Source organism: Pseudopodoces humilis, chromosome 1 (assembly GCF_049639895.1).
Source record: "Pseudopodoces humilis isolate 2021_Gansu_Grassland_sample_001 chromosome 1, ASM4963989v1, whole genome shotgun sequence".
In the NCBI taxonomy this organism is placed as follows: domain Eukaryota; kingdom Metazoa; phylum Chordata; class Aves; order Passeriformes; family Paridae; genus Pseudopodoces; species Pseudopodoces humilis.
Window position 1 is genome coordinate 119,921,300 of NC_142200.1, and position 11,889 is coordinate 119,933,188.

At 43.2% G+C, this 11,889-nt stretch overlaps 1 protein-coding gene across 1 annotated transcript; it reads right to left on the bottom strand.

The window, feature by feature from the left end:
- Positions 1–579: 579 nt before the first annotated feature.
- On the bottom strand, positions 580–9,778 carry NPY (neuropeptide Y). Its single transcript, XM_005518882.2, has 4 exons — positions 9,672–9,778; positions 9,317–9,504; positions 4,022–4,102; positions 580–870 (listed from the first exon to the last, which is right to left on the bottom strand). Exons 2-4 carry the CDS (start codon positions 9,502–9,504, stop codon positions 846–848), a joined length of 294 nt encoding a protein of 97 aa, XP_005518939.1. The 5' UTR covers positions 9,672–9,778; the 3' UTR covers positions 580–845.
- Positions 9,779–11,889: the final 2,111 nt, after the last annotated feature.

Here is an 11,889-nt window from a genome sequence, read left to right on the forward strand (position 1 = left end):
GAGTTCTCCTTGTCCCCGTTCTGTGGATCTCCTTATGGTACAAACAGAAACTGTTAATAACTCCAAATGAGAGACACCGATTTGAGCCCAAGGATTAGGATTTATCACTGTGCTCCTTTACAAGGCCTTAGGCAATGTTAGATGTCTCTTTTCTGGCACAAATAATTGCAGCTTTGTCTTGTTTTATGAGTTACTTTAGATGTTATTTTCTGCTATTTTGCATATTGCCAAAACAAAGAAGTTACATCTGTTTCATTTAAAATTACTAGCTCAGGCTTACAGCCAAACACCAAACCAATTTCAAGGAGTTAGCAGAATCAAGCAGTGACTTATTCCTTTGCATTTCAAAAATGGCATTAATTTTATTACATTTGTCAATGTAAGCACTAAGTAAGTTTTTAGGAGGACCATTCTGAAAAATCTCTCCAAACACTGTTTTTCCTAAGTTATGCAGTCTGTGATCAATTATTTTAAACAGTTTTCAGCTGAGTCTGAGGCCACAATAAATGATATCTTTATCTTACTTTGCACAGTAATTACTTTAAATAACTATGACACCATTGTTGTCCACACTACAGGGAAGTTATAATTCACTTTTAATAGTTTAAAACAATGCTTTGTCATACCAATGACATGGTTGTTTGTTTTCTTTTAGTATGTTACATTTTGGAATGCACAAATAATTTATTTAAATAAAGGTATATACAAATATGGTGAAGGAGAGAAACTCTACAGAATTCAGTACAATGGCTGCATGCACTGGGAATGACGCTATGATTTGCTTCCAAGATGTGGAGTATGAACCGAAAACTAGGAAAAGTTTTGAAGGTGTGCTGAAAATCCCATCACCACATCGAAGGGTCTTCAAACCTGCAACACATATTATGAATTAAAAAAACCACATTAAGCACATATTAAAGCCCCCTCTGAAAAAATTTGATGTTAAAACTGCCTAAAACATTCCTTAATAGCAGCAATGAGAAATATATATGCATATTTGCAGTTGAAGATTGTATATGTGACTCCAACAAAAACAGATGATTTATGAATTTCCAAAAATCTGTACTTTGATGCCAGAACTTGCCTGTACATCCTGCTACCCTGGTGCCACGTTTTACACAGTTGAGCTACAAAGCTGCCTTACACCATGAAATGGCACTTAGTGAAATTAAGTTAGAGAACTATGATATGTTGAAATAAAAATTTCTTAAAGATACATTTTTCACTCTAACTCAGGAGTAAACAACTTCCAAAGAGAACTCACTGAGCCAAACAAAATCACATCATGCTGTAAGCACCTTCGAACAAAACCCAAATTCAAAACCACCATCCTAAAATATTAGTGTGGTATTCCACTCCTCAATATCAAGCATTTGAAATGTATTGAAAGGTGTGCTGAAGGCAGGATTTTATTGAGAGATCCTCTGCTTGCAAACTGATATTTTGTCTACACAGAAGGAAAGGTAAGTAGGAGAACATGGAAAAAGACTGGGAGAAATGCATTCACCATAATTTTTCCCATCTAAAAGTAGCACACCAAGTCTTGATTAAATGTCTAATCTGCTTCCACAGACACTGGAGAGACATGGACACCTTACAGGGCAACTGAGACCCTGCCCATTTTAGGAAGGAAAGCTCATTCTGGAGTTGCCCATCCCTCTGATTGACTGTAGAGGCAACCTAGAAAAATATTCCATACTAGATATCTAATTTTTAAAGAGGGAGCATGAGGAGATATACATCTTATTACTGAGTACTAAACATTTTCTTATCACTCCACAAGACAGACAAAATCAGAAACAGGCCATATCACATATTTCTGTCATAAGAACTTACTTGTACTCAGGTCAAGGCACCCCCTTTTTTTTTTAAATCTTTAACTTCCTATTTTGTAATTAGTTTCTAAAATAATCTCTCTAAACTTTCTTCATATGGTCAGACATACACCCAGACTACAACATCCTTTGGGGCATATTTTAGTCAGCAAAAGTGAAATGTCAAACCAGGCCTGTCAAGCTGAATACAATTAAGTTATTTATCATTATCTCAGTGTTTAGTTACAAAGTTCAGTTCCCGAGAACTCATGAGGTATCTCTCTCTGTCGCTGATTCACTGAGTGCATATCTGCTCCATAACTAGCTTTTCGTGCAACTATTTCTAAAACATATACTTAATTTAAGGTTGGACTAATAGCAGCCTGCCTTTCATTCATTCAGCCTGGCTTCCTCCAGGAGGAAAGTTTAGGCAGCTGTGCTGTGTGTCCAGCTGTCCAACCCTGTGTGCCTCTCCTAACTTCCCCCGCAGCTTTCACACCCTTCAGACAATTTCAACCAAGTCACAAAGAGGTACACCCATTTTAGAGGTATTTAGCTCCCAATGTGCCATGAAACGTAGGACTGGATAGAAAGAAAATTTAATTGCGTCCTCACACAGAGGAAAAAGTTGGAGTGGGCTTCAGAATCCACAGAGAGTTTTATCCTAGAAAACATATCCATAGGAAACCAGGCATCATTGCTCCCAGTACTCCCATAACTGTCAGTGATGAGTGAAAAATACCATACTCCGTTTAAAGTGCTGTTACAGGGGGCATGAAATAAAAATCTGCTTCTCATCAATTCTTGATCTTAACTGCAGACTAGTTGGTTATTTTGCTCATGAATCTTTGCTCCCTGGTGTGTTATAAATAGCATTATTGAAACAGTAATAATAATCATAAACTTTTGTGATGAAGGGGTGAAAATTACAGAGAGTATTAGACTATTAGGGAGATATATTGGAGAGTATGAGTACTAACTACCCTGTGTGTTGCCTCAAATTCAAGACAGTGGAAATTTCCCATTATGTCAGGGCTCTCCCTTGTCATTACCAAACACAAAATAGTCTAATACATTTCACTGCACTCCATGCAGTTTTTCAGATAAGCATCTGCAGAGAAAATTGCATCCCCACAGCTGTGGTTAGTCATCAAACCATCAGACAACGCCCTCCCTATGCGCAGAACTGCAGGTCTCATGGGCAACCTCCCGGGATGGCAGTGGGAATTCTGGGTCACCTTTCAGTGTCATGATCATGCCCTAAATTCAGTGCTACAGGCTATTATGTTTAAGTACTCAAGTAGTCTAGTTGAGCCTTTGCAGATCACTTGCTTGTAGACTCCTGAGAAGACAACTGCATAAAACATTTATTTTTGCAGTAGAAGTATTGTCAGCAAACTTCAGATAATCAGTAAAGGCTTAAACTCATTCATGCTAGATTGTGGGTAAAACCAGTATTTTCCTTCATGAACCAAAACACCCCCTGCATCTTACCTTTTCAACATACTTAATTTTCAGCTGTGTAAACTGCAGTCAGCACTGCAGTATCTTACATTATGGCTAAATAGATAGACAAATAGATGAAATAGATAAATACACTATGTACATTTGAAACCCCGGTGTTGTTCGAAACACCGCTATTACTTTAGCAAGTACAAATGGAAATATGAAGGCCTTCTTTCCCTTTGTAAAATATTAGATACAAAACCGATGAGAAATACTGTGTTTTAAAAGACAACTCACTGCTGTGCATTTGTGTATGAGTTAATGTAGGTGCATATTTACCACTTATGCATCTTTAGAGGAAACATTTAAACCTGTGTGAGCAGCAGATGAGTAGCAATATGCCATCTTTAGAGCTCTAATATGTAAGGAATCATCATCAAACATCAGCATATAGTTCTATGTAAAAATGCCCAGAATGGTGCAAGTGTCATGGGAGTGCGTCCCCTTCCTCTGAATACAATTGGTATATACAAGACCAAAGGTATGGCCTGCTCCCAAAATCAAAAAGAGTTTGGATTATATCATACCTGATAAGGCACTTCTTGCATTCATAGATTGTGCTAGCTCTTAAAAAAATATGGAATTAAAGATTTTTTTAAGGATATGATTAACCAGCTGTTGGTGGCACGCTTTCTCCCTATGAAACATATTTATTGTTAACAAATGAGATAGTTAAATCCAAATGAGCTCTTCATACATACCTGGATCTAGGAATGTTTTCTGTGCTTTCCCTCAACAAGAGGTCTGAGATCAGTGTATCTGGGCTTGATCTCTTTCCGTATCTGAGAAAAAAAATTTTAAAGGTATATTTTTGTATATGTCACTTTTTACAAATGAAGATTGAGCACAGAACCATTAGTGATTTTTTTTTCAGAAAAAATGAGCAGACATAAATACCGCTTTCCAGCAAGAATTTTAATTTGGCTTAGCCATGTGAGCAAATTAATTAATTAAATTGATTCTTATTTTATTTCCGTATTTTTCTACATTTTTCTGTAATTATTTTACATTATAATATTGAGAAACCCTGAATATTTCTCAATTTGATGGCTGCTCCTGGATATTCCAGGACTTTGCACCTTACTGATGAGAGCATAGAAGAAGAGGGAAGAAGCTGTGCATGATGTGACTTCCAAGCACGTCGTTCTTGCCTGCAAAGCCAGTTCCATCATCCCACGAACTTTCTCATTGGTTTAGATGATACTTATCTTTCACCAGAAATTTTGCAAGATTTTTTAAAATAGCCAGTACATTTGGGGCTGCCCAACACATAGAACATTAGTTTGTAACCACTGAGCTATCCCAAGGTAAACATCTTGGACTATGTGGCTATGAGAATAAGAACTTGCTCTTTCAGAGTTCTTCTTCAACTAGACAGGATATCAGGGGCTACCTTTGTCCTGTATTTACACAGCAGCTGGCTTTCTATTCTTCTTTGTCTTTTTGTTTGTTTGTTTTGTTAATCCTGAATACAGTACATCACCCAACAGTTAAAAGTACTGAAACTTCCATTACTTGGGAAAGAATTCCATCTCTTTTCCTGGGAAAATAGATGTGGCAATGAGCAGCCTGCTTGACAGGCATTTCATCACTACAAGGATTTGTTAGCCTAAAAGTGATAACTAAGAGCAAACGCTCCCTTGGTTGGAAAGAATTAAGATCACTGTGTAACTTGTGTATGCAATTTCATTCTGAATCACAAAGTACATTAGTAGCTTTGGTGAATGCTGCTTGAAGGAAATTCTGATTTCAGAAAAAAACAAAGGTGTAGTTAAGGACTTACATTTTATCCATAACTATAATGATATTTCTGCAGTGACCCCAGTCATTCCTGTGGTTTAGATCAGCAAAAAAAACCACCAAAAACCAAAACCTTCCCAAAGTACATTTAAAAAATTAACAGTTTTAACTGTTGATAACTTCCTTAAACATATCTTACTTTTCAATATTTTTCTTCTACCCTTTGTATTTTTACATTGCTTTAATCATTTTAGTGATTAAAAGTGCTCTAGAAAGACAAAGCATCCATTCCAGAAAGTAAAATTTCTTAATCTGAGCTGACTGAAAGCAGGTATTTGAAAAGAACCAGCCGACACAGTAAAATGCTATTACAATAGCGTAATCAGGCGTGATACTGAATCAAATACCTTGCACTCCATCACCACAAAGGGATTTCTTCCTTTCTAGTTCCCTGCTCTGATTAGTATGGATGTGACCTGGACTTCAACTGAGGAGGAAGCCAATTTTCTTTTATGTTAAAGAAACTGATTTAACAAATCAAAACTTGCTCTAGCACCTCACGCTTGGACAAAACTCCCACTAATCTCTCAGGAAGTTTTGCCTGAATAAGAAATAGGTAGGAACTACCCAGAGTGCGGAGATTCGCTCAAATAATGAGGAACACTATGTTGGGGAGATATATGAGTTCTTTCAGCGTCTTGGCTACTCCCTGCCACTACCTGTGCTGGATGTACCCACCTGGTGTACCCCAAACAGCAAAGCTGCACACAAGGTGTTCACTGACTGCAACCAACTGGGCTGCCCAGAGAACACCCATTCTTCCTGTGTCAGTCTCCTGCCTGCCCTGTCATTTTGCCCCTGGGAAACATCCATGCTACTGACACAAAATAGGGGTCACAGACAGAGTCAATCACTTTTTCCTGATGCAGATGCCTTGAGACATCTTTGCTCCAGCTGCTTTGTGCCTTGCTCCTTGCTCTGAGATACACATTTATCAAAAAATCATGGCTGTTTTAAAAGACTTAGAAATACAAGGTGAAAACACCTGGTCAGTTTTTTTTACTCCATTTGAGATATCAAGGCCTACTTTGGGGCATGCTGATGTTGATAAGCCACAGTTCCAGCTGAAGTCAAAGAGATTTAAGGCATAAACATACTTATTCTGAATAAGGACACACTATGTCAGGCTCAGCAAAATCTCGAAGCTTTCTATGGAAAACTTGGTGTTAGGACTCAAATACCATCAATGTCCAAAGCTGGCAACACCTGCTGAGTTGTCTCAGAAGCATCTGTGGGTCTGATTCAGAAAATCATCAGGAAACCAAAGCAAAGGGAGATCTGCTCCCTTGCCCATTGAAGTGTGTTGACATGAAGAGGGAGCATCAGCACTGCCCAAGTCATGCACACTTTAATATACTCTCTGCCCTGCCGTTCCATTTCAGGCCATTTACAGCAGGAATGGCCTGACTGCTTTGCTACAGCACAGAAGATCTACAGATACATGGAGAAGCTACAAGTGGCAAGGAGAGAAGATAATCTGTTAGCAAGAGGGAGCACAGGTGGCAGGAGGAGGAGGAGGAATGATTCAAGTAAAGATGGACTCTGAGAAAAGCCTCCTGAACAGTGTGGTAGAGAGGCATGAGGCAAGGACCACAGAACAGTTCAGGAAATGAGGGTGGAATTAATCCAAAGAAACATCTGTAGAGCAGGAGTCTGCATCTATGGTGGGCTCTCTTTTGGGTTATAATGACCTGGCATATAAGGAATCTCATAAGTGATCTCATCAGAAACAAGAAGCCTGAAACAGGTCTCATGACCTGCACCCATTTACCTCAGGTAACCTCAAAGGGCTGTTAAAGCTGACAGGCACTGGTGTCTAAAGCTGAGATGGATCTGAAAAAGAATTTCAAAGGAGAGAGGGAGCAAACAGCCAGATGGACAAGGTCTAAATACAAGAACAGGAGGGTGGTCTGGGAGGAAGAAGCTCATTGAGCTCAGGTGAAGACCCTGTGTGTCACAGTAGCTCAGAGGGGAATGGCACTCAAATGCTTGAGTCAGACCAGAAGCAGAAGGCAGAAAGATGAGCCAGGAGCTGGGGGTGGTGGGGTATGCTGGTATTCATAATCACAAAAACAACAAATAAGGCAGGGCAGATGAACCTAAAGAAAAAAGGGCAGATGAACCTGAAGGAAAAAAACAACATCAATTTCCTCATCTCCTCCTTTGCCAACATGTTCTTAGTGCTTCACCTCACCAGCTACAGGCACCAGGTCCGGTGAGATGCTGAGTGCAGCTTGCTCACCCACCCACAGAAGGAGCAAGGTGAGCCCCTGGACCTCATCTTCCCTCTGTCACAGGGCTCCCAAGCAGTACCATGCACAAAAAGCAGAGATAAAAATCTGTAAGAAGAGAGAAAACTTTAAGCACATCTGCTGAAATAGACCAATCATCCTTAGACTGCTCCAAAATGCTTCAAAAGTTATTGATTCATTTTGCAAGCGACTGCATCACTGCCAAAACATGAAACCTCCAGGAGCTCAGTTAAGCTTTCCAAATGGAGGTGGCAATTTCTTTATCTCTGGACTTTTAAATCACCACAGTGGAAAGAGCACACCTTTTTGGTTTTTTAGTTAACTTGTGCAGTCAAGTTTTAAGTGTGTATCACAAAGTTGTCACTGTAGTGCTTTTTTCTGCCAACTTTCTTGTACTTCCATTCACTCTGTTCCTTTAAATACAAGGGTAAGTAGGAAATATGAAGAAAATATAAGGAACAAAATTTAAACTTTATCCACCAGAAACAATAACTATTTCAGTTCATTTCAGACGCCAAATCCACACAAAAGCATGAGACTGATTTCAGTGTCTGAGTTGTATACTTACAACTCAAACTCAGGATAAAAGCTACACAGTCAAAATTAAAGCAAGAACATAGGGTACCAGAAGTGGAGGCTGAACAGAGAAGGGAGGACTGTTTGGTTGGGTTTGGATTCGGGTTTTTTAGTTTTTAAATATGACCTGGCTTTGGACAGGAGCCAGCATTTAAAAGGGAGATGAAAGAAAGAAAAGAATGGATGAGACACCTGCCTGGAGATCCCACCACATGCAAGAGAAAATGACAGCAAAGGCAGAATTTGAGGATTGGATTATTTTAGCAATAATCTAGACAAAAGGTTGTTTGAGCACAGACTGCCACACAGAAGCATGCCTCACATGTGAACCAGCTGTGCACATTGCTTTAAAAGTTAAGGACTGAAGAACTGTACTTCTATCAGCCCCTTCATCCGTCTTACGCTCTTAGGGCAGGGGCAGACAGTGTAAGGGGCTTGCTGAGAAAGCTCTCAGTTGCATGATAGCCACCCTTCTAATTTAATTCTTCAGATTTCTAGAGGGACAAATGAAAGCCTAATTTTAGATCTCTAATCTGGTCTTTATACTAAACAAATAGATAAATATGTCAAAGCTCTTCTGGGTTACACACTGTTTTGGGACCTTGGCAGAAATTTCTATCAATTACACAGCCTAAGTGGACAGATGATTTTTTTTATCAAAGATGATTTTTTATAATAACTTGCCATTTTTTTTCAGACTGAGCCTTTACCTGTACATTAACAAGCACAGTCATCCCAGAAAGCCAGTTTAGAGCCAGCTAGTCCTGTGTTCATGCTCTTTTATCTTTCAGATTGGGCTTGCGTTCTCGATCATGCGAGAGGTTTTTGTTAGGACAATGGGATTTTTGGCACTCACAGGTGCTTGAAGTAGCCTACAAACCAGCAGTCCAGTATCCTGGACGACTACATCTCCACAACAGGCACTTTTTCTCACCAAAATCTTCACTGGACTCAGTGGCAGTAACAGAAGTGGGAAACTGTCCCTAGTGCCCTGTCCAGCTCTCTCCAGCTGCCAGGTTAGTTTTCTTTCCCTTTTGGGGGGTCTCCCTGTGCACGCTGCCCTGCTCATGCTCCTGTCTGGGCCAGAGCTAGAAGAGGCTGAGACAGCAGAGGCAGCATTGACACCCCTGCCCCTTCTGCCAACTTCGGTGGTGGAAATTCAGCTCCGGACCCGTCGGTAACTCAGGGTTTCGGGGCACTGCTCTCTAAAAAGGAATCTGCACCACGTCTTTCTCCGTGTCCTTGGGGTAAGCAACGAGAGACACCCAGTGTGAGGGGGCACCCCACCTTCCCCCCCTGAGCCTCGCCAAGGTTAAAGTCCGCCCGGGGATCGGGAAAGGGAGATGTCTGCCGTCCCGCCCTGCCTACCTCTGCCGGGTGATGAGGTTGATGTAGTGCCTCAGCGCCGAGTAGTATCTGGCCATGTCCTCTGCGGGGGCGTCCTCGCCGGGGCTGTCCGGTTTGGAGGGGTACGCCTCTGCCAGCGTCCCCAGGCAGACCAGCAGCGACAGGGCGAAAGTCAGCACCGACACCCACAGCCTCACGGTGCCCTGCATCTGCACGGCGGGGCGGGATGGACGAGAGCTGCCGTCAGCACCTGCCCCGAAGGCGGGAGCAGCGCGGCCGCCCCGGTGCAGCCCCTGACCGGCCCGGAGAGCCCCCCGTCCCCATCGCTGTGCCCATTCCCGTCCCCATCCCGCTCCCGCCCCGTCGCGGCACTCACGGCGGCGGCAGCAGCGGAGCGGCTCTGGGCTGGGCTGGGCTGGGCTGGGCTCGGCTGCCCGTGCGTCGGGGCTCCCGAGTGCGGGGCTCCGCGCTTCGCCGGCCTGCTTTAAGGCTTCCCCGGCGGGCAGGAGGGGCCTCGGGCGATCACGCCTCGCTGGCTCCGGTCCCCCCCGCCCCGCTCCGCCTGCCCCTGCCCCGGGAGGGGCACGGCGGTCGCGGCCGGGCGGGGCCGGGCGGCACCGAGGGGGCGGGCGCTGCCGAGCCCCGCCGCAGCCCCGCACCGCCCCCGCCGCTCCGGGAACCCCACCCGCGGGCTGCCCCCGGCACGGGCTCCCGGGAGCTGCCGCCTTCCCGAGCGTCCCGGAGCGGCCGTGGCGGCCTGGATGTCTGTACCTGTGGAGCCGCCGTGCTGCCCGGTGCCCCAGCTCCCCGGGAAAGGGAACTCCCGGGAACGAGCTGGCCCCGCACCTGCGGCACTGGAGGGGCCCCAAGCTTCAGCTTTGTAGCAGCGCTGCTGCCGGACCACTTGTAAAGCCGAGAAAGCAGGACGGCTTGAGACAACCAAAAGTACCAAATCAGTGCCACAGGCTCAGACATCATACTCAATAAATGGGTAAATTAGAGACTCACACAATGCTTCGTGTTGGAAGAGACCTTAAAGACCAGATAGTTGCAAACCCTTGGGCCACGGACAGCGACACTTTCCACTAAACCAAATTGCTCAGATACCAATCCAACCTGATTTTGAGCACTTCTGAGGTATCCACAACAGATCTTGAGGTTTAATTTCCCAGGGGACTGGCAGCAGAGCTGCAAATCTACCTCCCTCCATGCCTACTCTGCCCCCCTGTTCTGGGCTACCTTGTGAGTATCTGTTCTAAAGTGGTTTTATTGTGTTTCATTTCTGTGCCTGAGCCCCATGTCACAGGAAACAACTCACCAATGCAATGGGATCACAGCGGCCTTTCCAGCAGCTGTCCTGACCCAGGGGAACCATTGCTCACTCTGGGACAAGGAGCTTGTCCTAGCAACATGGGACTACTGATTTAGCTGTCAGACTTACATGTCTCCTGAAACTGAGTCCATGGGGAGAGATGGGCACCCTGACAGTGATCTGAGCCCTCATACAAAAGAGGTCTGAGATAAGGCAGAGTGGGGATATCTTCTGGTAACACATCCTTCTCCACTGACTGCAGGAACAGCCTGGGTGACTGAGCTAGGCTAGACACCTGACTACCAGAGTGCCTGAAGTCGGGTCACACGAATCCATTTCAAACAAAGCTTTAGAATTTGTCAAAGCATTTGGTAGACTTGGAAAGTATCCTTACATATTAGTAAAATCAGGTTAATTCTTTAGAAACATATCATTTGATTAGCATCTTGATGACCAGTGACTAATTCCAGTTGGAATGACAAATCATTACTCTCATAGTATCTTACTTTTACTTTAATTGGAAGGCAAAATAGCAAACACCCAAGTAAGAACATTTGATATACTGACAAAAAGCTTCAGGACATATTCTAAAAGTATATAATTTATATACTACTGTTATTAATTTCTGTCATTATTATCATATGCAGTTATTGGTTTAATAATAATCCAGCAGATTCTGAAAAGCTATATTCCATTTGAAAAAGCAAAGCCAGGAATTGTTTTCATCACTCCAGAAACAGAATCTCAACATTATCTAAGAAAAAAATCCAAACTAGCAAATAAATGGCTCTTGTGCTATGCAGCTAAGCTCATGAGACTACATCTGTTTCAATCCATGAAAGCAAAGAAAATTCCAGAAAGCTTAATGTCAAGAGGTTTTTGAAATCTTCATGACTCCACAGTCACTGGCCACAAACTTAACAGCAAGACTACAGGCTGCCTTGCATCACACACTGAGTGAAGAATTTTAATGTTTTTGAATAATCTTCCATGCCATAGCCAGCAGCTCTAGCTCCTAATTTCTGCAGATCTGTGCACAGGGTGACATCACATCTTACAAAGCGGCCTCACTGCATCCCCATGCTCTCTGTCCTCCCACGTGCACACTCCTGCACATTCAGTGTTCACGTTGTCCTCACGTCAGCTCAACAGATGCAGCTGATGTGACAGCCAGATGCCTGTGATACTGCAAATGCTCTGAAGAGCAGCTGTGCTCTGGCTCCATCACTTTTCCTTTGCTATGCTGAATCCAACCAACAAGACGCCTGAACCCAAGCTTCTA